We start from the raw sequence: 27733 nt of genomic DNA, 5'->3' as shown, positions 1-27733 counted from the left end.
GGTTGACTTTCTTTTATTTTTATTGCCGGCTTATTTATAGGGTTGTTGAGCTGTATGCTAATGTGTTGGTCTGATTCATTTGTGTGTATATGAATGCAGACGCTTGTTAGCCATTGAGGCTTATTAGTTTAATTCATTCTAATAATTATTACTCATAGTACATTTGTATATATAATTCTATGTACCTGTGTGAGTGTGGATTATTCATGTGTGTTTATTCCTGTGGTGTCTAGACTATGGAAGTAACCTAGTGACACCCAGAGATGTGTAGACCATAGTATATAACCTTAAAGGGCTAATACACCATATTTTAGAACCTTAAAGGGCTAGTCCGCCGTTTTAATATAAGTTACTCGGTGACACATTGAGGTGTCTAGACCAGTTTTTCTCAACCGGGGGTCCGCGGACCCCTAGTGGTCCGTGGTGTAATTGCAAGGGGTCCGTGAAAATAAAATATCTTTAAAAAAAGATCCTATGACATTTATGGAAATAGGATTATTTTACTCACATGTGACTGAGACCTTTATCTACCTAAACTATAAAGGGTAACATGACTTTTTTTCTCTTATTACATCTGTTTCACAAGTGTAATTTATTGTATTTTAATAAGAGATCTCGCTCCCGTTTGCATTGTTAAAAGTTACTGCATAAAAATTCTGTTGTTACATATATCTGAAAGTTACTGAATACATATTCTGTTTTGCTACATATATCTGAAAGTTACTGAATACATATTCTGTTTTGTTACATATATCTGAAAGTTACTGAATACATATTCTGTTTTGTTACATATATCTGAAAGTTACTGAATACATATTCTGTTCTGTTAACTATATCTAAGTTACAACTGAAAGCTCTTATTTTTGCCCCAAAGAGTGAATACATGCTATAATGCAATTTAAAATGCAGTTTCTACTGTTTCTGTTTGAGAAATAGAAAACCTACACCAGTGTTTACTTATCACAGACTAGGACAGCCTAGTGTGTCTGGTAGATAAGCAAATCAGACAAGTCAGTATAAATAAATAAATAAAAAAAAAATATATATATATATAACTTTTGACATGTTACAATTGTTATAGCTATTGTGATTTTAGTTGTCCTGTGATCACCAGACATAGAGTTACTGTAGCATTAGTGTTTTAGAACACACCAGTTACCACCAGGGATATTACTGTTACAAAGTTATTTGCTTTTAGTCGGATACTATAGCTCCCCGGCCTCAAGACGGAAGAAGCAGTGGATTCAAGTGCACATTATTTTCTGCAAACATATACCATTAATAGGAGATGTGTGTTATATGTTATGACTGATTACAGTACAGTATCCAGATTGACTCCTGCTTAGTAATAACCTATCTTTTCAATTAAAAGTTATGCAATGTGGACTGGTAGATTTGTTATGTCGAGACGCCATTATCTTTTTGAGGGGAGAGTGTGGGGTACTTCGGATTTAGTAGCCCCCCATTTATTTTTTATTTTATATACTTCTATTTTATATACTTACCTTCTATTCTATATACTTACCTTCTATTTCATACACTTACCTTCATTGACCACTCACTACTAGTAAAGAGGAGAATTGTCTGCTGTGTTGTTGTGATAGCCGGTTCTCGCCACAGGAGGGCACTGCAGGTTAATTGCTTCTAGCCTGTGTGACGTAGTGCTGGCTCTCGCAGTGCACTCTGGGGCATTCGGGTAGAATCGTCAGATGAGTGTTGCCTTTCGTATAGTGAGTCATGCTCTGAAAACGTGTCCTCTGTAATGTCTATTTGACAGATGGAGTAAAACAACAAAAACATCAGCCCTTGTAAGTGTCATTCTTATCAAGTGTGCTACAAATATTGATGGAGTAAAACAACAAAAACACCAGCCCTTGTAAGTGTCATTCTTATCAAGTGTGCTGCAAATATTGATGGAGTAAAACAACAAAAACACCAGCCCTTGCAAGTGTCATTCTTATCAAGTGTGCTACATCATTCTGTTGTGTTGTGTAACCTTGTGACTGAAACCCTGTACAGCTTTGTTGTTCGAGTAGATCACCCCCATGTATTGCGTCACATTTCTGTAAGTGCTTGTTTCTGTGTGAGTTCAATAAAGGGGCTGCAAAGTTACCTTCGTCGTTGCTTCTACGTTCGCCACAGTACTTTTAAAACCAAATCTCTCTCTCTCCCTTTTTTTTCTTTTTCTGTCTTTGTTAGATTTACTTTCACTTTGGCGCCTCACAGCAGAAGTGTTTAGCAGCAGGGGAAGTGAAAGTGGATGTATTTCACAACAACACAACAGTCTCATAGTGGAACATTCTTGCGCAGCTTGGTTTCAGTGGGTCTCTGTTGCTGCTTTCGACGCCTCCCTGCTTCATTTCGCGGACAACCAGAATAATGTAAGTGTGACTGGACTTTTCCACACTCGCTCTGCTGTTTGACTCGACTCTTAATATCTGATGCATCTGTTCAACACATTGTCAGAGTGAGCAACTGTTGACACAGCCGTGTCTGGGACCACGTTAAAGACGTCCAAGCCGCTTGTTTTTTTTTTTGTTTTTTTTCCATCACTTTAGTTTTTATTGAAAGTTTTTAGGTCAATGCAAACATGGCATCCGCATTCAGGAGTAAACATTGAATTATCTACATTTACTTGCACACAAGCCCAACAGGGCAACTCAAAACAAACAAAAAAAACACACACAAAAAACGGACTACAAGAGCTTCCTGTGGGTCTAACTTTCCAGTCTTAAGTGTTGTCATGAAATATGTTGTCGCCTGTTTGCTCCTTAAACCAGGTCCATTTCTCCCACTGGTCTTCCATCCGAGGTACTGTAAGTCTCAATCGATGAGTCAGTTTCTCCATTGTATGAATGTCCTCCTTTATTTCCAGCCATTGTCCTTGTGGGGGTGCGTCCACCTGCCACCATTTTCTTGTGATTGCCTTCTTAGCAGCAATCAGCAGTATCTTAACCAAACATCTATCACTTGGCCCTATATCGTCGTTTTTAAAATTACAGAAATAGAGGGTCATATAGCACTTAGGGAAGTCATATCCCAGTACCTTTTGTATTGCATCATGAACCATCTCCCAAAACATCGCTAGCTTCCAGGGGAACTCCCTCCATATCCGGGAACTAGTGGAGGATTGATGAACTTTCCACATATTCTGCCAGTCCTCTGTAATTTCTGTGCCAAATTATAATTCCCATCGTTCTTTTATATACTATGTAGTTGAGTGTTTATTAGTTGTGAGAGCTTGATATAGTACAGATATAGTCCTAGATTTTCTCCCTTTATATGCGTTAATTATAATTTGAATCACACTGTTCACCTCCATGGAGGGTCCTCCCCTGATACGTTTGTTGTAATAATCCCTTAATTGTAAATATCTAAAGAAGTCATGATTCTCCAAATCAAAGTTGTCTTTCATAACCTGAAAACTCTCCATCTCCCCTTTTTCCTCTAGAGTGCACCATGCTGTGATTCCCCAGTTAACCCACAATTTGAAAACTGTATCATGCCTCGCTGGAGTAAAGTCTCTATCATATGGTACCCATCTCAATAACTGTATCTCATCTTGTAATTTGTTGATTTTAATCAATTTAAACCATGACTCCAGTGTAAATAATGTGACTGAATCCATGTGGGTTTTTGTTTTCTTGTATACTTCTTTATCTCCTAAAATATTCTGAATAGGGTACCCACCATATTCCCTTTCCATGACTTTCCACTTGGCCATGTAATCTTGCCTACACCAGTCAACAGCATATCTCAGCTGGGCAGCTTTGAAATATTCTTTTAGATTTGGTAAACCCATACCTCCCTTTTCCTTTGAGAGTTGGAGAGTTTCATACCTTACTCTGGGCTTCTTCCCTCCCCAAATAAATCTAGATATTGTCCTATCCCACCTATCAAATTGAGCTTGAGTCACCTCTAAAGGCAACGATTGGAATAGGTAAAGAAGCCTTGGTAGAATATTCATTCTAACTGTCTCAATTCTTGAGCTGAAGTCAAGTGGCAGAGTGGACCATCTATCAGTATCCTTTTGCATCACATCGTTGATCTTGCCGTAATTTGCTTTATGTAATTTAGACAATTCCTTGGTAATGTAAATTCCCAAATATTTGATTTTGTTTAGATTCCAATTAAAGTCAAATTTCCCCTTGAATTCTGGGGTTGGAGTATAATTGAGAACTAGCACCTGTGTTTTTGAGATGTTAATTTTATATCCAGATAAATGACCATATAGTTCTAGTAGCTTCATTAGTTGAGGGAGTGATGTATGTGGTTGCTCAAGATAGGCTATGACATCATCAGCAAATAGCCCCACCTTGTGGACAGTGCCATTCACTGTCACTCCATTAATTCCTTCATTTTGGCGAATGGCCTCCGCTAAAGGCTCAGTGAATAACGCGAACAGTGTCGGAGACAAACAGCATCCTTGTCTTGTCGACCTCTGCAAACTGAACTTGTCCGTTAAACTCCCGTTTATTTTAATCCGAGCATTAGGTTGTTGCCTCTCCAGTTCTCTTAACCTGTCCGTATTCTTTCTGGATATGATTGATCTTGCCTTTTTGATCAATGCTGAATGCGCTCTTAACTTTCCCCTGATGACCGCCTTCATGGCATCCCAAAATATTGTTGGCTCTACTTCCCCATTGCTGTTTTCTTCTAGACATGTCCGAATATCCGTCTTTAACATAATCTTACTCTGCTCACTATTCAGTAGACCCACATTAAACCTCCAAACCGTATTTCGCTTCCTACGATTCAAATTCATTTCTAAATATACTGGATTGTGATCTGAGATATCCGCCCCTCCAATCCCACACTCCTTTACTCTGTACATATCAACTTTGCTCATAAGGAAATAGTCCATCCTTGAATGAACTTCATGTACAGCTGTGTAATGTGTATAGTCTTTTTCCTGAGGGTGCAATTGTCTCCACACATCATCCATCCCCATCTCTTCCAGTGATATATTTACAAACCGAGTGACCTGTGATTGAGTCCTTTTGAGACTGGTCGTGTCCATTTGGGGATTCAAAACGACATTCAAATCTCCCCCCACAAATTAAGACCCCCCCTCTGACTCGTTTGCTATCTCGTCAAACAAGGATTTAAAAAAACTTTTATCACTTTCAGGAGGGGCGTATATATTTACCAATGTCACTGCTTTGTTCTCTAACCTCCCCTTCACTATAATATATCTCCCCTCCTTGTCTCCAACCTCCCTATCATAATCGAATTGGGTTTTGTTTGATATTAAAATTGCAACACCTCTCCTGCGCCCTTCCTTGTAGGAGCTATAATATGAATGTCTGTACCCATATTTCTTAAGTTTCCCATGCTCTGTCTGTGTTAAATGGGTCTCTTGGAGGAATATGATTTGTACATCCTCCTTTTTTAGCTTAATCATAACCTTTTCCCTCATCTTTACCATATTTAGACCATTAACATTCAGCGACATTATTTTAGTAGTGTGAACCATCTAGACCAGTGTTTCTCAACCCAGTCCTCAAGGAACCCCTATCCTGCATGTTTTCTTTGCAACCCTGAATAGGTACCTGTTTGTAGTTATTCAACCAATCAGCAATGAATTTTGTCAGACGTTGCACACCTTGCATAATTAAGTGCTGCGAGATGATTGGTCGAGTAAGTACAAGCAGGGCTACCTATGCAGGGTTACAATGAACATCTGCAGGATAGGGGCTCCTTGAGGACTGGGTTGAGAAACACTGATCTAGACATATTGATACTCTTTTTCCATATATTCCCACAGAGCTCCAAACAAAAAAAACTACAAATATAAAACACAAACACACACCACCCCGAGTCCCCGTTGGTAGGTGAAGGGGAAATCCTTTTCAGAAAGGGCCCCACTCTAGACTTGACATTTTGCCCATCACATGGGATAGGCCTTACAGCCTTGTCTAGGCATGGCCAACGTTCGGCAACCTTATAGCCTACCTCTCTCCGTGGCATGTGATGAAAAAGCCTTTTGTAATGGAGCTCAACTCAGTCAGAACGATACCAATCCTACTTTCTCCGATAGGCCCGGAGCTTCTCTTTCGCTCGCTGTGCAGCTTCACGTCCTCCTTTCGCGCCTTGGACTCGTTGCCACCCTGCTCGCATCCCAGTCGCCTCCACCTGCTCTGTGGCCGTGGTTGCCGTGTCATCGTCTGGTATCTCGATGTCGCAGCCTCTCGTCTTCATGTCCAAACTGATGACTCTGTGCTCTCTGACCGGAGCCCTCTAGTGGTCAATCATCCAACCAGCCAGTTTCCGGGGTCCAATACCCAACATTATGTGTTGCTTTCAGAAGTGAACATTCAGTGGAATTCATTGTGTCATGATTTCCAGCATTTCTGTCTGACTTTGGTGTTGAGATGAACATTTCGTGAGAATGTTTTGTGTGTTTTCCTTTCAGTGGTGTCCAGACAGAACCAACAGCAGCCAACAGGTTGTAGTGTGTTGTCTCTCCTCATTCTGCTGGTGAGTTAAGCAGGAAGTCTCACAACTGCTCTGACAGCCCAGATAAGTTTGACTGAAGTACATTTTATCTACTGAGTGTAGAAAACACTACCACCTTCCAACACTGAGATCCACCCCCTTTAACACACCCACCTGTTCAACAGTCCAGGTCTCGATGGTCCACAAGGCTCCAAATCCTCCTTTCTGGATGTTTCTGGACAGTCTGTTAGATGCAGACAGCGGGTGCTTCTAGTATTTTATACACTCAGTGTGTATGTGACATGTTACTAATGATGACAAGCCTACAAATAACTGATCCTCTGATGAAAAGCTTATGGTAATAATGTGTCCAGCTAATACAGCATGTTGTGTGTGTTTGTGTGAAGGTCTACACTCTGCTATGGCTTTGACTGAGGAGGAAGAGGAGGGAGGTCCTCCCTGTGAAGCCACTCTGCCTGGGAAACATGACAGCCAGACCAAACCTAAGAGGTAAGATGAGGATCTCTAACTGTCCATGACTGGTCTCCATCTCAGAGCTCAGCAGTGATTTCATCATGACATCATCATTCAGAGTCAAACGTCTGTTTGTGTTGCGTTGAAGCCCAGTCCATCAGGAGAGACCAGACTCCCCTGCGCCCGGCTGTGAACCCATGAAGACAGACCAGTGTATGGAAATAGCTCTTACATCCAAAGATACTGAACAGAGGTGAGGTCTATGGTCACATCTATAGTGACAATCAGTTAAAACCAAAGTTCTTATTACCCTCTTGCATGGGAGGGATATAACTGTTCTTTTAAAGTGTCCAATAACAATGTCCAACTGATATGTTCTTTATGGGTGTGTGTTCCCATTTATCACAGCGTGATGAGTATTGACAATATTTATTGTGCTGATGTGGCGAATTGGTGAAGGCAAGGTGATCCACAATATTTCAAAATGACTTTTGTCTTTGTTCCAATATTAAATTGTCTTCTTTATGGTAAGAAATGTATTCCCCAGATACGTATGAGCACTTACTATACTTCCTTTAACCTGTGACCTTAAAACAGCTGCCTATCACCTGAACCACCACATTATGAACACTGCCATCTAGTGTTCGTTTTGTGACAGTGTAACAAATTACATATTTTCCTATTTACATTATTTTATTTACACATTATATGAAGGGCTCCTATAACAGGCACAAAATAGAAAGATGGTAAAGTCAGTTTGTTCCAAGTCGACTAGTCGGGAGGTTGTCTGAGTGAATAGGTGACTAGTTGGTCTCAAGGAAGCTCTATTAATTAGGCTCTACTTTTCCTGGACCCACTTGCTTCAGTGAAGACCTATGATTGTTATTTAGGCCTACACACATCCACAATAAAGAGATGCTGCATGTATACACCTTGTTCTATCAGTCATGTGTTTCATTTGCACCATAACTTCATGTGGACCATAATGTGTCCCTACCAGTAACACGCTGCTTACTAACAACCAGCGATTCCCTCTCAGAAAAGTCATTTGCCAAACTGACGTAGCACTAATCTACATCTATCTGGCTCATCTATTTAATTACTTTAAGAGATTAAGAAAAGCTAGTCAGATCCATCGGGAACATCATTATAAAAGATCTACAATCTACTGATTTACTTTATCTTACTCACTTATTAGATTGTATTTATGTTGTTATTTTATTATTATTAATATTATCATATATTTTTATCAATCTTAAAGATTTTACTTGTCTTTGTTTAGTTTTGTCCTTTTAAACTATGTTATCTGGTTTATTTGTCTAGCTTTTATTCAAGTGTATATATGTTCCTTATTGTCAGGTTGTGTCAGATTGTTGTGTGTTGTTATGGGCTTGTCAGTTATGTGCGAAGCACTTTGAACTGCACTAACCTGTATGAAAGATGGGATTCAAATAAAGTTTGATGGACTGACACAAGATAAAAACCTCACATCTAAACATACAAAAGCTGACACAGTAGTCGACTGTTCTGACCCATACCTACTTAATACATCTTCAGAACAAGACTTATTAAATAGTCTTCCTCTGTTTCTAGCAGGACCCATCAGGAGAGACCAGGCTCTAGTCTGCAGCCCTCCCCGGCTCTGAAGAGGGGGCGGAGCAGCAACTGGGACGACTCGAAAGAGGGGGGGCCAAGTACAATTTGGAGAAAAGTGGGGAAGGGTGAAAAAAGAGAACAGGAGAGACCAGACTCCCCTGTACCCAGCTGTGTGTCCATGAAGAGTGACCGGTCTATGGGTCTACCTTGTACATTCAGAGATGGACACCCCTCTACTGAACAGAGGTGAGGTCTATGGTCACATCTGTAGTGACCATCAGTTAAAACCAAAGTTCTTGTTCCTCTCTTGCATTGGAGGGGCAGTACTGTTCTCTTCACGTGTCCAATAACAATGTCCAACAGAGATGTTCTCTTTGGGTGTGTGTCCCATTCATCACAGCGTGATGATTATTGACAATATTTATTGTGCTGATGTGGTGAATTGGTGAAGGCAAGGTGATCCAAAATATTTCAAATGACTTTTGTCTTTGTTCCAATATTCAATTGTCTTCTTTCAAGATTCAAGATCCTTTATTGTTGCATCTGTAAGTACAAGAGAGTAAAATTCTGATGTGTCGGCTCCTCAACACTGCAGCAACAACACCGATAAAATAACAACAAAACAAAACAAAAAGTAGTAATGATAATAAATAGTATGTGGTGTGTGTAAGGTGCTGTGTGTGTAGGCTCTGCCTTGATAAATGTGCATGTGTGTGTGTGTAGTTGTTTGCATATTTGTGTGTGCTTGTGCATGCCAAGCTAGGTGTGTGTGTGTGTGTGTGTGTGTGTGTGTGTGTGTGTGTGTGTGTGTGTGTGTAAACTGATGAAAACTGATGATCCACCGAAGACCATAGGTCAGTACCAGTCAGTCCGGCACCAGGCTTAGTGTCTTTAATGGTATTTGTTCAAAAGCCTGGTTGCTTGGTGGAAAAAGCTGTTCCGGGTTCTACTGGTCCGGGTTTTGAGGCTGTGGTACCGCTTGCCTGATGGTAGCAGCTGGAACAGTCCATAGTTGAGGTTGCTGGGGTCTTTGATAATCCCGCGGGCTTTGCTGACACAACATCCATTATAAATGTTCTGGATGGAGGGAAACTCACATCCTCTGAAGTCCTGGGCCGTCCCACAACCCTCTGCAGGGTTTTGTGGTTGTGGGCAGGACAGTCCCCATGCCAGGTGGTGATGCATTCAGTCAGGACGCTCTCTTAATGGTAGGAACTGTGGTTTCCTGATACCTGTGAGCATTTACAATACTTCCTTTAACCCAGCGTTTCTCAAAGTGTGTTGCGCCCCCCGGGGGGCACAGAGGCATGACAGGGGGCACGCTCGTGACTGGTGGGGAATGTAGTGTGGAACTACTGTTTTGACGTCGGAATCTGTTTCACGGCAGACCAATCAACAAAACGTGCTTTCATGAGACAGACAGTCTGTAGGTTCACAGAATAGAGAGATATTTGACAGGGACGAAAAGAAAGACAGGCGATGCTTCCAAGACAAACAAATATGACGAAGCCTATCTTGCTCCTGGGTTCACAGTGAATGTGGTGGGAGATGAGGAGAGACCAGTGTGTATTTTATGTCTGAAAACTCTGGCAGCAGGTAGTATGAGACCAAACAAATTAGATTAAGAAGTCACCTAGAGACATTACACCCCAGTCACGTCAATAAGCCACTCGAGATCTTCCAGAGAAAACTTGGTGCATACCGTCAGCAGGAGCACTGCTTTGTAAAAGCTGCATCAGTGAACAACAAAGCACTAATGGCGTCATACAAAGTCGCATACACAATTGCCCAGTGCAAGAAACCACACACAACAGCAGAGGAGCTCATACTTCCCACGGCTTTAGATATGGTGTCAACTATGTTTCATGAGACAAGCGCATACCGGGTCGGGTTCTCTGGAAATGTGCCGACCAGCTGGTTGAGGTCTTCACAACTATATTTAACCTCTCACTGTCCCAATCCATAGTCCCGGCATGCTTTAAGACCATCTCTATCATTCCTGTCCCCAAGAAACCAACAGCCACATGTCTGAATGACTACCGACCCATAGCACTCACCCCCATTGCCATGAAGTGCTTTGGGAGACTGGTTCTGGCTCACATCAAAAACATTATCCCCCCCACATCAGTTTGCCTACTGGCCCAAAAGGTCTACTGAGGATGCCATTGCCACTGCCCTGCACTTTGCTCTGACTCACCTTGAACTTAACAACACATACATCCAGATGCTGTTCATAGATTACAGCTCTGCCTTCAACACTATCATCCTTGCCAAACTAACCACCAAACTCCTGTCCCTTGGCCTCAACCCCTCCCTCTGTAACTGGACCCTGGATTTCCTCACCAACAGACCTCAGTCTGTTAGGTTAGGTGATGACACCTCCTCCACCCTGACCCTCAGCACAGGTGCCCCTCAAGGCTGTGTTCTGAGCCCCCTCCTTTTCTCCCTCTTTACCCACGACTGCCTGCCAACTCACCCTTCAAATGTTATAGTTAAGTTTGCAGATGACACCACAGTCATTGGCCGTATCACCAACAATGACGAGATGGCCTACAGAGACGAGATTGAGCATCTCGCATCATGGTGTACTACCAACAATCTTGTCCTTAATGTGCAGAAGACGAAGGAGCTGATTGTGGACTTCAAGAGGTCTAGAAGCTGCAGCCACTCCCCCATACACATCAATGGGGTGGACGTGGAGCGTGTTTCAAGCTTTAAATTCCTTGGAGTCCACATCAGCGAGGACCTCTCCTGGACATTAAACATCCAGGCCCTTGTGAAAAAGGCTCAACAACGCCTGCATTTCCTGAGGAGGCTGAGGAGCGCCCGTCTACTCCCCAAAACTCTTGCCAACTTCTACCATTGCACCATAGAGAGCATCCTGACCAGCTGCGTCTTGGTGTGGTATGGCAACTGCACCTCAGCAGACCAGAAAGCTCTGCAGCGGATCGTCAAGGCGGCCCAGCATATCACCGGTACCCAGCTCCCAGCCATAAAAGACATTTATCACAAACGCTGCCTTCGAAGGGGTCTGAGCATCAGCAGAGATCCCACCCACCCCAACCATGGACTGTTCTCCCCCCTGCGCTCTGGGAGACACTACAGGAGCCTCAGAGCCCGCACTACCAGGCTCAAAAACAGCTTCTTTCCATAAGCTGTTGCCCACCTGAACATGGCTACCTCAGCACCTTTCCCCAGGATAACCACCGAACGTTAGAATGGTGCAGAAGTACCTCAAATTCAGAGCCCATTTCCTTACACAGCTCTTTGAAGATGCAGTGCTTCATAGCACTATTTCGCACATAGTTCACACATTCAGCTACCATTTTTAATACTTCTTCCAGTTTTGGAGGCAAGGTTTTAGTTGCCAACGCATGTCTGAGCAGAACACAGTGCGTAACAATGATGTGTGGTGCATCGGATTTCACCAGCGCTCCAAAACCAGAGTGTCGTCCCAGCATGGCTGGAGCTCCGTCCAAACAAACTGCAGAAACCATATTCCACGAAAGATTGTTGTCTCTGAAGAAAGCATCCACAAGTTTCTTCACATCGACTGCCTTGGTTGTTGTTACAAAATAAAAAATCTTCCTTTATCATGTCGTCTTTCATATAGCGCACGAATACAACAAGCTGGCTTAGATTGGAAACGTCGGTGGTCTCGTCGAGTTGGAGGCTGCATTTTGCTGGGCTTGAAATCAGATCTGCAACTACTTGAGCCAAGATGTCATCACTCATGTCGTCTATTCCAGTGTTTCTCAACCGGGGGTCCGCGGACCCCTAGTGGTCCGTGGTGTAATTGCAAGGGGTCCGTGAAAATAAAATATCTTTAAAAAAAGATCCTATGACATTTATAGAAATAGGATTATTTTACTCAAATGTGACTGAGACCTTTATCTACATCAACTATAAAGGGTAACAGGACTTTTTTCTCTAATTACATCTGTTTCACAAGTGTAATCTATTGTATTTTAATAAGAGATCTCGCTCCCGTTTGCATTGTTAAAAGTTACTGCATAAAAATTCTGTTGTTACACATATCTGAAAGTTACTGAATACATATTCTGTTTTGTTACATATATCTGAAAGTTACTGCATAAGAATTCTGTTGTTACATATATCTGAAAGTTACTGAATACATATTCTGTTTTGTTACATATATCTGAAAGTTACTGCATAAGAATTCTGTTCTGTTAACTATATCTAAGTTACAACTGAAAGCTCTTATTTTTACCCCAAAGAGTGAATAAATGCTATAATGCAATTTAAAATGCAGTTTCTACTGTTTCTATCAAATTGCAACCCCCCTCCCCCAAGATCAGGTGGAGGGGTCCTCAGGGTAGATCAAAAATACGCAGGGGGTCCAGGACCCCAAAAAGGTTGAGAACCACTGGTCTATTCTGCTGCTCATAGTGTCATTTGAAAGAGGAATTTGGGATAACTTATCTTCAGCAGCTTTTCCCAGCATGATATTCGCCATCTTCAACGCAGCCGGCTTTACGAGTGTTTCACCGATGGTGTGTGGTTTGCCCCGCTTTGCGATCAGGTACCGCAACTTCGCGCGATGCTGTGAGGATCGGTTCGTCGATGGGTACAAAGCCGAGAACAGGCAGAGTAGCCTTTTCGTCGAATCTGGCTCTCTTCACCTGGCATTCGTAGTCGTAATAAACGTTGAATCGCTGCTTCTTCTGCAGTCTTCCCGGGGATTCAATGAGTGGGAATACGAACAGCGCCACTCTGCCATTGCAAACACAAACGGATTACACAAACGGTCGAGCCCTGCTGTGACGTAGATGAGTGACGTCTGAACGGAGAAAGAAAAGTGAGGGGGGGAAATGCGACTACTCTGTACTGTAACGTGCATGGATAAGAAGCCACGCTGGCCGCTGGCTGGCTGGCGGGTCTGACCCTTTAGTCGAGCGGTTAGCGATGCCTCCTGCGGTGCGGGCGATACGGGTTCGCTTCCTGGCCGCGGCAGTTCCTGTGGTTGCGTTGTCCCCCGAATTCGCTACACTATCAAGCAAGAACCTATGCCTACTGTTAACGTTACTGTAGCTCGATAACCTCTACCTGGGCCGATCCACTTGGGGAGGGGCCACTTTACACCAACACCATTCAATATAGTTGACAAGCGGGGAGCCCCCCCTCCCCCTACAAAAGTGGGCCGGCCCATTCTATATAGTGGGCCGGTGTGATCGGCCAGTGTGAACCGGGCTACGCTGTGTGTATCTTGACCCCTGCCGAACCCCTGAGAGTGACTCAACGAACCCCTGGGGTTCGATCGAATCCAGCTTAAGAACCACTGCCCTAGAGGCTTTTAAATCTTTGTTAAAGGCCCACGTCTTCTCGCTGGCATTCAATTCAAGTTGAGCTTGACACCGTGATTCTATTGTAGAAATATACTTTCACTCTTATGTTTTACTGCTCACATTTTAATTTCTTTATTTTATGTTTTCTTTACATATATTCTTATATTTATATGTGTGACTTATTTTATATTGTATTTTAAACTTGTGCAGCACTTTGGTTCGACTGTGGTTGTGTTAAATGTGCTTTATAAATAAACTTGACTTGACTTGTTTCTAGCAAGATCCATCAGTGGAGACCAGACTCTAGTCGGCAGCCCTCCCCGGCTGGGAAGAGGGGGCGGAAGAGCAATTGGGGCGATTTGGAAGAGGGGGGGCCAAGTCCAATTTGGAGAAAAAGGGGGGAAAATGAAAAAAAAGAAAAGGAGAGACCAGACCCCCCTGTACCCAGCTGTGTGTCCATGAAGAGTGACCAGTCTATAGAACGAATGATTGGTTTCAAAGATGGACCCCACTCTACTGAACAGAGGTCAGAATTGAACAGCTGATATGAACAGATGGTTTGGTTGTTATCAGACTCTACTGAACAGACAGAGGTAGTAACAGGTCATGACACATGGAATTGGTCTGAACCTTCTGCTGGTTCAGTTTCTTCTCTCACAACATCTCATCTAATAACCACATCAGTATTTACAGTGGTGTTCACCTTGTGTTTCTACCTGCATCCATCACTACACAACACCTGCAACCTCGTGTGTGTGTGTGTGTGTGTGTGTGTCTAGAGACCTAACATGTCATGTGTTCTCCACAGAGACCACCAGGAGAGGTCAGAGGTTCTCAGTGGTCAGTCTGTCCAGGAGCATCAAACAGACCTGGACTCCATATTTATGGTGTGTAAATGTACATCAACAGCTTTTACTTCACCAACAGATGAAATTAAAAATAGCCATTGTGGTCATGATGGTCTTCATGCTCCACTGTTCACACCAGTGGTTTTTAATCAGTGACAGATGGGCTTGATGTTTTGTTCCATGACTTTAACATGAAAGTTTCATTCATATACTGACTCATTTCCAGCTGCTTGAGGAGAACCTTGTCACTTTTGTGAAGAAGGAGCTGAAGAGGTTCCAGAAGGTTCTGAGTTCAGATTACCCAGAGTGCTTAGAGAGACAGAGGGTGGAAGAGGAAGAGGAGCAGAGGAGGAGCACCAGGGAGGCACTTCTGAAGATCACACTGCACTTCCTGAGGAGTATGAAGCAGGAGGAGCTGGCTGCCTCTCTGGAGAGCAGTAAGAGACTCTTTATTCCAAAGCCTCAACACCATGTACAGGGTCAATAGAGGCAAAGTGGGGGGTGGAACTATTTTCAAACCCTGCCGCAAATGTAGATTTATGAAAGGAGGTTCAGACAGTTTCCATTTGGATGGTAAATAAAAGAAATCTAATGGATAATCTGGTTAAACCGTTGATGGTTGATGTGGGTGTAAAATGCTGATGACATTGGTTCACATCAGAGCAATAATACCAGAGAGAACCTCTTTAAGACATCACCACTGTCCCCATAGTCCCAGTAAAGAGCTCCTAACTAATACATGGTTACTACAAGAGCTGGAACAGCAACCATCAAAATATTATTACAGTAGAAATGAAGCAGATTGTTTGTGGGAATGCACTTGGATAAATCTACCCTTTACATAAATTATATACATGTCTTCATTGTTTGTCTTAAATCAGACCTGCTTGTGCATCCACCACTGATAAGGTGAAGTAATACTGTGGAGTTTGGTAAAGTTTCTGTTTCTCACATTTACAGTAACATCCACTCACTGATTCCCTGCTTTATTTGTTTATTCAGAAAACCTTGTTCCCATGTGCCGGAGTAACCTCAAAGCAGCTCTGAAGGAGAAGTTTCAGTGTTTGTTTGAGGGCATCGCTAAACTAGGAGAGTCAACACTTCTGAATCAGATCTACACAGAGCTCTACATCACAGAGGGAGGCAGTGGAGAGGTCAATAATGAACACGAGGTCAGGCAGATTGAAACAGCATCCAGGAAACCAGCGAGACCAGAAACACTGATCACATGTGAAGACATCTTTAAACCCTTACCTGGACAAGATAAACCAATCAGAACATTGATGACAAAGGGAGTGGCTGGCATCGGGAAAACAGTCTTAACACAGAAGTTCACTCTGGACTGGGCTGAAGACAAAACCAACCACAATATACACTTCACATTTCCATTCACATTCAGAGAGCTGAACGTGCTGAAAGATAAAAAGTTCAGCTTGGTGGGACTTCTTCATCACTTCTTTATCGAAACCAAGAAAGCAGGAATCTGCAGCTTTGACGAGTTCCAAGTTGTGTTCATCTTTGACGGTCTGGATGAGTGTCGACTTCCTCTGGACTTCCAGAACAATGAGATCTGGACTGATGTCACAAAGTCCACCTCAGTGGACGTGCTGCTGACAAACCTCATCAAGCGGAAACTGCTTCCATCTGCTCGCCTCTGGATAACCACACGGCCTGCAGCAGCCAATCAGATCCCCCCTGAATGGGTTGACATGGTGACAGAGGTGAGAGGGTTCACTGATCCACAGAAGGAGGAGTACTTCAGGAAGAGATTCAGAGATGAGGAGCAAGCCAGAAGAATCATCTCACACATCAAGACGTCACGAAGCCTCCACATCATGTGTCACATCCCAGTCTTCTGTTGGATCACTGCTACAGTTCTGGATCACGTGTTGGGAACAGATGAGAGAGGAGAGATGCCCAAGACCCTGACTGAGATGTACATCCACTTCCTGGTGGTTCAGTCCATCCAGGGGAATGTGAAGTATCATGGGAGATCTGAGACAGAGCCACACTGGAATACAGAGAGCAGGAAGATGATTGAGTGTCTGGGGAAACTGGCCTTTGAACAGCTGGAGAAAGGCAACCTGATCTTCTATGAAGCAGACCTGACAGAGTGTGGCATTGATATCAAAGCAGCCTCAGTGTACTCAGGAGTGTTCACACAGTTCTTTAAAGAGGAGTGTGGGCTCTACCAGGACAAGGTCTTCTGCTTTGTCCATCTGAGCATTCAGGAGTTTCTGGCTGCTCTTTATGTCTTTCTCTCATTCATCAAAACTAAAGCCAATCTGCTGTCAGAAACACAGTCAACCTCCTGCAGGTCTAAACCACTTGGAGATAAACGTAAAAAAACAGACCTTTACCAGACAGCAGTGGACAAGGCCTTAGAAAGTCCAAACGGACATCTGGACTTGTTCCTGCGCTTCCTTCTGGGCCTGTCACTGGAATCCAATCAGAATCTCCTACGAGGCCTGCTGGGAAAGACAGGAAGTATGTCAAAGGCCAATCAGAAAACAGTCCTGTACATCCAGGAGAAGATCAGTGACGATCTCTCTCCAGAGAGAAGCATCAATCTGTTCCACTGTCTGAATGAACTGAATGACCATTCTCTAGTGGAGGAGATCCAACGGTACCTGACATCAGGAAGACTCCCCAAACACCGACTCTCTCCTGCTCAGTGGTCAGCTCTGGTCTTCATCTTATTGTCTTCAGAAAAGGAGCTGGAGGTGTTTGACCTGAAGAAATACTCTGCTTCAGAGGAGGGTCTTCTGAGGCTGCTGCCAGTGGTCAAAGCCTCCAGTACAGCTCTGTAAGTGTATAGATTATATTTTTCCATTGGTGAGAAAATATTGTTTCATTACACTGATGATTGATAGTGTTACTGGGGTTATAGGTTCTAAAATCAAAAGTATTAAAGACATTAAAATGATAGAATAATTACAACTATCAAAACTGTCGTAATAGTTTTAAGTAGCAGTAATCATACAAGAATCAGGTAGTACTGGAATTAGCAGCAGTAGTAAAAGCAGTAATAGTAGTAGTAGCAGAAGTACTACTCTAGTAGTAGCAATAGTATTAGTAGTCACAGTAGCAATAGCAGTACAAATTGTATTATAACAAGCAACCATCGCAGTTATAATAGGAGTAGTAGTAAAATTAGCGGCAGTAATAGTACTCTCGTAGTAGTATTTTGATATTTCTGTGTTTAAATGAGTACTATAATAAAGTGTTATTATCCAAACTGTTTCGTGATGAAAACGAGTAGTAAAATCAATATTAGTGGCATTAGAGTATGATAGAGTGATGTTTGTGTGTGTGTGTGTGTGTGTGTGTGTGTGTGTGTGTGTGTGTGTGTGTGTGTGTGTGTCCATTCAGGTTGAGTTCCTGTAATCTGTCAGAGAGGAGCTGTGAAGTTGTGTCCTCAGTCCTCAGCTCCTCCTCCTCTAGTGTGAGAGAGCTGGACCTGAGTAACAATGATCTGCAGGATTCAGGAGTCAAGCTGCTCTCTGCTGGACTGGGGAGTCCACAATGTAGACTGGAAACTCTCAGGTCAGTCTTCCTAAACCTCTTCAACACAGGACCACTTCAGTCCTCATTTACATCCACTTTAATGGCAGTCAGTACATCCTAACCTGGGTGGTGTTTTCTCTGATTGGAGGAATAACAAACCAGTTGTAGTAACAAGCTGTGCTTCTACTTCCTACTTCCTGTCAACCGCTTCCCATGAGCACATCCACCAGCAAAGAGGTCCTGTCAATGCATCACACATCAATATAGTTTTGTTTTCAGAGAAAAAAGTGCTCCATATTCAGCACCCTTCTCCCAATATACCCAGCATCTCTCCTCCACACATGTCCAAACCATGTCAATCTTGCCTCTCTTGCTTTGTCTCCAAACCGTCCAACTTGAGCTTTCCCTCTAATATACTCATTCCTTATCCTGTCCTTCTTCGTCACTCCCAGTGAAAATCTTATGATCTTCAACTCTGCCTCCTCCAGCTCCACCTCCTCCTGTCTTTTCATCAGTGCCACTGTGTCCAAACCATATAACATAGCTGGTCTCACTACCATCTTGTAAACCTTCCCTTTAACTCTTGCTGGTACCCTTCTGTCACACATCACTCCTGACACTCTTCTCCACCAACTCCACCCTGCCTGCACTCTCTTCTCCACCTCTCTTCTGCACTCCCTGTTACTTGGACAGTTGACCCCAAGTATTTAAACTCATACGCCTTCGACTCCTCTACTCCTTGCATCCTCACCATTCCACTGTCCTCCCTCTCATTCACTCATAGGTATGCCTTCTTGCTCCTACTGACTTTCACTGTTCCTCTCTCCAGTGCATACCTCCACCTCTCCAGGCTCTCCTCCACCTGCACCCTACTCTCGCTACAGATCACAATGTCATCAGCAAACATCATAGTCCACAGAGACTCCTGCCTGATCTCGTCCGTCAACCTGTCCATCACCATTGCAAACAAGAAAGGGCTCAGAGCTGATCCTTGATGTAAACCCACCTCCACCTTGAACCCATCTGTCATTCCAACCGCACACCTCACCACTGTCACACCTCCCTCATACATATCCTGCACCACCCCTACATACTTCTCTGCAACTCCCAACTTCCTCATACAATACCACACCTCCTCTCTCGGCACCCTGTCATAAGCTTTCTCTAAATCCACAAAGACACAATGTACCTCCTTCTGGCCTTCTCTATACTTCTCCATCAACATTCTCAAAGCAAACATCACATCTGTGGTGCTCTTTCCTGACATGAAACCATACTGCTGCTTGCTGATCATCACCTCTTCTCTTAACCTAGCTTCTATTACTCTTTCCCATGTCTTCATGCTGTGGCTGATCAACTTTATACCTCTGTAGTTGCTACAGTTCTGCACATCACCCTTGTTCTTGAAAATCGGTACCAGTATGCTTCTTCTCCACTCCTCAGGCATCCTCTCACTTTCCAAGATTGTGTTAAACAATCTAGTTAAAAACCCCACTGCCATCTCTCCTAAACATCTCCATGCCTCCACAGACAGGTATGTCAGCTGGACCAGCTGCCTTTCCACTCTTCATCCTCTTCATAGCTGCCCTCACTTCCTCCTTGCTAATCCACTGCACTTCCTGATTCACTACCCCCACATCATCCAACTTCTCTCTCTCTTTTTCTTCATTCATCAGCCCCTCAAAGTACTCCTTCCACCTTCTCAACACACTCTCCTCACTTGTCAGCACATTTCCATCTCTATCCTTCATCACCCTAACCTGCTGCACATCCTTCCCAGCTCGGTCCCTCTGTCTAGCCAATCAGTACAAGTCCTGAAAAAATACTGCACTGGTTAAGATTATATTGTAGTATATCAAACACAACTTAAATACACACGTATGAACACATGAATGTGAGGTGGTAACCCTGTGTACAGGTTCATATTTTAGTGGTTTTGCCTGTCTTTTAAATGTGGAGGTGGAGGCCACAGGTTCGGGGGTAAAGAGCGACTTCATCTTCCTCTTACAGACATACTGTAGGAGTGGAGGAGGCATCACTTCCTCTGGCAGTGTGTTCACACACACAACTCTACTATGACAACACAAAAGGATGCATTGACCTCTGCAGCTCTCCGAGCACACAATGTGTCCTCATCCCTTTGCCCCCCTAAGAACAAAACATGACAGTGTGTTAATGACATCATCTATATGATGTGTAGTCATCACATGGTCTATAAAGCTAAGGGGTTCTTGTTCACTGCTGGGTTTGATACCTCTCTGTGGTGCTTCATGACTGTGTGTGTTGGCGCCATTAACATCAGAATGTCCCTCAAAGCTGCAGATGGTCAGTACCCTCAGCCACATGTGCTCACATCACAGCTGTACAGCATAAACTGTCATTTACATAGACTATCTGCTGTCAGAGAGGTTTGCTTGGAGCTGCCAGCAGCAGGGCCAGAACACGCACCTTTCTGGACCATCGCCATGTTAGACCACCCCTCATTATTAGAGATGGACAACTTCTTCAATGGAGGATCTTCTGGCAGAGATGGACGCCCTCCTGTCCTTTTTAGTTCACTTTGTTGTTGTTATTTTTATTGAGTTTGCTGCAAATCATATAAGTTGTTAAGTGTTGTACAGTAGCACACATTCACACCACTGAAAGAATAAGTACAGGGACTACTGACCACTTTGGATCATGTTTTATATTTAGTCTTGATTTATGTCCAACATCTCTTCATACAACTAGGGTTGCAGCTGCTGTAAAGAATAACAATGAACAGTTTGCACACCATCATGTACCCTAGTCTGATCATGTGACCTGAGTTGACACAGGAAGTTGTTGACCTCCGTGGTGGTACCACTTAGCTATGACTGGGTTGGTTTGCCAGCAACCAAACCGACATGTACCCTGGCTCTGCTGAATGACACAAGCTAAGCAGGTGTGGGTTTGAGTAGTACTTGGATGGGAGACCTCCCGGGAAAACTGTGTTGCTGCTGGATTTGGTGTTGGTGGGCCAGTAGGGAGCAGTCTTCCCTCTGGTCATGATAAAAAATTACAAAAAAGGCAATTTAAAAAAAAGCTGCTGCTCTTTCACTGTCTAGACTGTCTTCTTGGATATAATGAAAAGTCCTGGAGTCTGATGTGTACTAGTGATCGATACAGTGCCCGTCATAATGGTAGAGTAACAAAGATAAGTATCTCCTCCTCCTCCTCTGACAGAGTAGGAGTGTATCTGGACCGGTCTGCTGGAACTCTGTCCTTCTACAGGGTCTCCTCTGACACACTGACACACCTCCACACCTTCACCTCCACATTCACTGAACCTCTCCATGTTGGGTTTTGGGTGGTGTCACATGGCTCCTCAGTGTGTGTGTGTGTGTGTGTGTGTGTGTGTGTGTGTTAGATAGAGGAGGTAGAGACGCCTCCTGTGTCCTGGAGGAACACTCACACTCCTGCCCAAACACACCTGCTGACATGATAGATCACTCTGTACACACACACACACACATGTAGTTGGATCAGACCTGTTTGTGTTATGTGGAATATTAAATCAATGAGTTTTTTTAAGCAGGTAGAACCAAGTTATTAAAGTTATACAAGTCACTTTTAATCCTGCAGCTTTTTACATTATTCTTACAATAGAATACGTAAAGTAGAATAGAATAGAATCATGTTGTTTTTCTAAAGGTACTGCTGCTCCTTCACGTCGAAAGGAGCCAGTTGAGGAGGTTCGGGCATCTGATTAGGATGCCTCCTGGGCGCCTTCTTTTGGGGGTTTTCTGGGCACGTCCAACTGGGAGGAGACCTCGGGGTAGACCCAGAACTCGCTTGAGGGACTACATGTCCAATCTGGCCTGGCAACGCCTTGGGCCCCCCCAGGAGGAGGTGGAGGGCGTTGCTGGGGAGAGGGAGGTTTGGAGTGTCCTACTTAGCTTGCTGCCACCGCGGAGAAGCTGCTGATGATGAGAGACAAAAAAAAGAAGCCAATGCTCCAGTGCAGTGAGGGGGACACTGTGTTGTAGGAGATGCTGTCCTTCAGATGAGATGTTAGACCAAGGTCCTGACTCACTGTGGTCATTAAAGTTCCCATGGCACTTGTAGCAAAGAGTAGGGGGTCCCCAGGTGTCCTGGCAAAATTCCCAACCTGGCTGTCTCCATCTGGCCACCTCATCATCCCCCGTGTGATTGGCTCAATGATTCCTCCCTCTTTACCTCAAGCTGATGCGTGGGGAGCGTTCTGGTGCAAAATGGCTGCCGTGCATCACCCAGGTGGTGCTACACATTGGTGGTGGTTGAGGTGTGTTTCCCCCTTCAGTGTGAAGCGCTTTGGGTGTCTAGATGAAGCGCTATAGTATAAATATAATCCATCATTAATGTGAATGCTGGGTATTGACACTATTGCTTTGCAGTTCTTTATTTATTTATTTATTTCCGCCCATTTTTTGACACTTTGTAGCTCCTTCATACTTTTAGCTACTGAAACCATTCAACTATCAAAATGTTCAACTCACTAAGGACATTAGTGCTCCCTTTTCAGATGTTTCATACCTTTTGAACGTTTTGAAATATTCAACTTTTTTCAGCCATTTTTTGAATGGGAGTCAATGGGGGACTTTTGCAACCTTTCCACCTCTTTTACTCCTTCATACTTTTAGCCACTGAAACCATTCAGGTATCAAAATGTTCATCTCTTTAAGCCCATTAAGGCTCACATTTCGGTTTTTTGAAATCTTTTATACTTTTAGACATATTAAGCTTTTTCTACTTTTTCAAAACAATGGAAGTCTATGGGGAAAGGTTGAAACCCTCATCACCTTTGAACTGAATCTCCTCCTTCATTTTTTGAGCTAGAAACGCCATTTAAATATTTTATAGTTTTTGAGCAATTCAGCTCCAAAGTTTAGCAATTCTGCCATACACTTTGCCTGTTAGAATGTTCAGTCCTATTGTGACGTCAGATATCAATTTGAAACTCAACTGCCAGGCTAATTAGTGTCAACTCTCAACACCTGGTAGATCTGATCAGCTTCTGCCACTTCTTAACTGCCCTTCCCCCCTCTTCAACCTTCCTACCTTCCTTCCTTCCTACCTACTTCCTTCCTTCCTTCCTACCTACCTTCCTTCCTTCCTTCCTTCCTACCTTCCTTCCTACCTTCCTACAACCTTCCTACCTTCTTTCCTACAACCTTATTACCTTCCTTCCTACCGTCCTTCATACCTTCCTTCCCACAACCTTATTACCTTCCTTCCTACCGTCCTTCCTACCTTCTTTCCTACAACCTTATTACCTTCCTTCCTACCTTCCTTCCTACCTACCTTCCTTCCTTCCTTCCTACAACCTTCCTACCTTCTTTCCTACAACCTTATTACCTTCCTTCCTACCTTCCTTCCTTCCTTCCTTCCTACAACCTTCCTACCTTGCTTCCTACCATCCTTCCTACAACCTCCCTACCTTCCTTCCTACAATCTCCCTACCTTCCTTCCTACCTTTCTTCCTACAACCTCCCTACCTTCCTTCCTACCTTTCTTCCTACAACCTTCCTACCTTCCTTCCTACAACCTCCCTACCTTCCTTCCTACCTTCCTTCCTACAACCTCCCTACCTTTCTTCCTACCTTCCTACCTTCCTTCCTACCTTCCTTCCTACAACCTCCCTGCTATCCTACCTTCCTACAACCTTCTTACCCTCCTTCCTACCCTTCCTCTTTATCACTACTCTTCATCTTCATCACTACCCTTCCTCTTAATCACTCTTCGTCTTCATCACTACCCCTCCTCTCATTCTACACACATTTCAGTTTCCAACAATCAAACTATTTATGTATTTAGCACATTATGGTAAATTTTTCGGTTTTTTATACCTTTAAAACTTCTAAAATATTCAGCCATTTCACATTTCAGTTTCCAGGTATTTCAGGCTAGTGACTTTCTGACTTTTCCTATTTATCCATTTTCAGCAATGCTTTCGCGATTTCTTTCAGCAGCTCAGCATTCACATGCTTTTTCTGTGGAAAAGCGTTTTTCTAGTTATTGTTTGGTTTAGTGAAGCTGAAGCTTGTTCAGGAACCCTGATGATGTAGAAGATGTTTCATGAGACAAGACAAGTTTATTTGTACAGCAGCTTATCATCACAGAGGTCATTCACAGTGCTTTACACCACCCAGCACTCTTTTAAACACTCTTACACACCAACCGCTACAAGGAAGTAATGTGTGTGTGTGCTTGTGTGTGTGTGTGTGTGCTTGTGTGTGTGTGTGCTTGTGTGTGTGTGTGTGTGTGTGTGTGTGTGTGTCTGTGTGTGTCTGTGTGTGTGTGTGTGTGCGTGTGTGTGTGTGTGTGTGTGTTCAGGTTGTCGGGCTGTCAGGTCTCAGAGGAAGGTGTTTCTTCTCTGCTCTCAGCTCTGAGCTCCAACCCGTCCCATCTGAGAGAGCTGGACCTGAGCTACAACCAGCCAGGAGACTCAGGAGGGAAGCTGCTCTCTGCTGGACTGGAGGATCCACACTGGAGACTGGACTCTCTCAGGTATGGACCGGCTGGATGACACTCACTCATCATGTCTTCTACAAGGATGTCTCCTCCTACTCTGATGCTGGATCAGACTGGTTCTTCTGTAACAGAGGACAGGACTGATACTGGGTGGAGGTGTATTAGATGGAGGAGGTGCTGGTGTGACTTTGTCTCTCCTCCACCCCCAGGCTGGACCATGCTGGAGGGTGCAGGTTGGAGCCGGGTCTGAGGAAGTGTAAGTGTGTGTTTAGTTTCTTCATGAGAACAAAGCAGATCACATTCAGATGTTTAGATGGAGCAAACAATATTGAAGTGAGATAAAATGTTTAGAAAGATTAACAGACTACTGCAAAGACTTCCTGTGACTGTTCCCTGTGTAATATTCATTTAATTACTGAAAAAGAAGACGTAAAGGGACAAAATACTGTAAAGTCCCCGTGTTAAATGGGCCCACCTTGTGTTGCAGAGGATTTGACAAGAGTGTTTTTTCAGGGACAGGACGCATTTTTTATTTTTTTCCCCTGAGAATGACGAGAGACTTTTGAGTTGATTCTGATTCACCAGAGCCTTGCTGTTAAAGTCTATTAAGACTCTATTAAGATGCTACTAAGACTCTATTAAGACTAGTATTAAGACTATGTTAAGGTTAATATGAAGACTCTATTAATACAGTCCATTAGCTCAGAGGTGGAGTGAACAAGGAGCAGTTATTTTATTTTAATTCATGATAAATAAGGTCACGTGACCGTGCTTCCAGTTTATGAATGATTGGTATTCATCATAATACACACAAGAGTAGGATGGAAACTTCATACATCAGAACATTTGATAAAAACATCCATCCATCCATCCATCCATCCACCCATTATCCAAACCGCTTATCCTGCTGTCAGGGTGGTGGGACTCTGGAGCCTATCCCAGCAGTCATTGAGCGGCAGGTGGGGAGACACCCTGGACAGGCCGCCAGGCCATCACAGGGCTGTTGATGCTGTTTTTTTAATTACTTTTGCAAATATTGAGGTTAAAGTAAGTCCTGAATTGTCCTTTTAGAACCTCAACTACACTTGAGACAATCTGGTCTCTGAAGACAACAAGAGAAGATGTTCTGCACCACATCCAGTCACAACCAGTACATTGTACTGACTGTACACAATGTTTTTATGAGCAGTCTTGCTATTTGACAGAGAAGATATTTTAATCTACACTCTCACCAAACACATGATTTATTATAATTCACATGACTTATTATGATTCACATGATTTATTATAATTCACATTATTATAATTCATATTATTTATTATGATTCACATTATTTATTATAATTCACATTTTTATAATGATTCACATTATTTATTATAATTCATATTATTTATTATGATTCACATTATTTCTTGTCATTCACGTTATTTATAATTCATATTATTTATCATTCACATTATTTATTATGATTCACATTATTATAATTCACATTATTTATTGTGATTCACATTATTTACTATCATTCACGTTATTTATGATTCACATTATTTATTATCATTCACATTATTTATTATGATTCATATTATTTATTATATTCACATTATTTATTATGATTCATATGATTTATTATAATTCACATTATTTATTATGATTCACATTATCTATTATAATTCACATTATTTATTATCATTCACATTATTATAATTCACTTTATTTTTGATTCATATTATCAGTGATCATTCACATTATTATGATTCACATTATTTATCATAATTCATATTTATTATGATTGACATTATTTATTATAATTCATATTATTTATTATGATTGACATTATTTATAATTCACATTATTTATTATGAGTGACATTATTTATTATGATTCGTGTACACACAGAAACACTCACCAGGAATACAATAACAAAGAGTATTTTGATTATTTGTGTAAACAGTTAAAATAATGTAGTAATGTCAAATGTTCAGTTAAAATAGACATGTTCAGTTGTCTTATAGAGCTCTTATCACGTGACGTAGAAGCTGCGTTGTAAACAAGATGCACGTGCAGAACATGTGGCAAAACAAATACAGTACATGAGGACACCTACACATTCATGAACATATTGATAGATGAGCTCCAACCTGTGACTAAATCAACACAAACCAAACAGAAGAGGTACATTAGATCAACACCCGCTGCTGTATTGTGTCTTGTTGTCTCCATCAGATGCCTGTGAACTCACACTGGACCCAAACACAGCACACAGACGCCTCCTTCTGTCTGAGGACAACAGAAAGGTGACATGGGTGATGGAGGAGCAGTCGTATCCTGATCATCCAGACAGATTTGACTGCTGGACACAGGTTCTATGTAGAGGGAGTCTGACTGACCGCTGTTACACGGAGGTACAGTGGGAAGGACTTGTTCATATAGGAGTGACTTACAGAGGAATCACAAGGAGAGGAAGAGGTAAAGACTTTCCTCTTGGATATAATGAAAAGTCCTGGGCTCTGTACTGTGATAGTGGTAGATACGCTGCCTATCATAATTATAGAGAAACAAAGATAAGTATCTCCCCCTCCTCTGACAGAGTAGGAGTGTATCTTAACCGGTCTGCTGGAACTCTGTCCTTCTACAGTGTCTCCTCTGACACACTGACACACCTCCACACCTTCACCTCCACATTCACTAAACCTCTCCAGGTTGGGTTTTGGGTGGTGTCATGTGGCTCCTCAGTGCGTGTGTGTGTGTGTTAGATAGAGGAGGTAGAGACGCCTCCTGTGTCCTGGAGGAACACTCACACTCCTGCCCAAACACACCTGCTGACATGATAGATCACTCTGTACACACACACACACACACACACACACACACACAGGTGTAGTTGGATCAAACCTGTTTGTGTTATGTGGAATATTAAATCAATGAGTTTTTTTAAGCAGGTAGAACCAAGTTATTAAAGTTATACAAGTCACTTTTAATCCTGCAGCTTTTTACATTATTCTTACAATAGAATACGTAAAGTAGAATAGAATAGAATCATGTTGTTTTTCTAAAGGCGCTTCATCATAATAAATAGCTGGTAATACTTTTCA

The 27733-nt window shown here is 42.7% G+C and overlaps 1 protein-coding gene across 5 annotated transcripts; it reads left to right on the top strand.

Moving 5' to 3' along the window:
* The first annotated feature begins 56 nt into the window (after positions 1 to 56).
* Positions 57 to 27733, top strand: LOC130125936 (NACHT, LRR and PYD domains-containing protein 12-like). Of its 5 annotated transcripts, XM_056295290.1 has the most exons (15): positions 57 to 2381; positions 2781 to 2811; positions 3452 to 3534; positions 6416 to 6485; positions 6846 to 6948; positions 7061 to 7165; positions 8506 to 8754; positions 14092 to 14340; positions 14623 to 14701; positions 14889 to 15099; positions 15665 to 17468; positions 18035 to 18208; positions 24503 to 24676; positions 24850 to 24896; positions 26865 to 27733. In XM_056295290.1, exons 5-15 carry the CDS (start codon positions 6860 to 6862, stop codon positions 27392 to 27394), a joined length of 3711 nt encoding a protein of 1236 aa, XP_056151265.1. In that variant the 5' UTR covers positions 57 to 2381; positions 2781 to 2811; positions 3452 to 3534; positions 6416 to 6485; positions 6846 to 6859; the 3' UTR covers positions 27395 to 27733. The 5 variants fall into 5 exon arrangements, with proteins under 5 accessions (XP_056151265.1, XP_056151268.1, XP_056151264.1 ...); XM_056295293.1 differs by lacking the exon at positions 2781 to 2811 and having other exon boundaries at positions 8509 to 8754; XM_056295289.1 differs by lacking the exon at positions 2781 to 2811.

The sequence above is a fragment of the Lampris incognitus genome, chromosome 16 (assembly GCF_029633865.1).
Source record: "Lampris incognitus isolate fLamInc1 chromosome 16, fLamInc1.hap2, whole genome shotgun sequence".
NCBI classification, from domain to species: Eukaryota; Metazoa; Chordata; class Actinopteri; order Lampriformes; family Lampridae; genus Lampris; species Lampris incognitus.
Note: the sequence above shows the minus strand (reverse complement) of the source record. Positions and strands in the feature narration are given on the sequence as shown.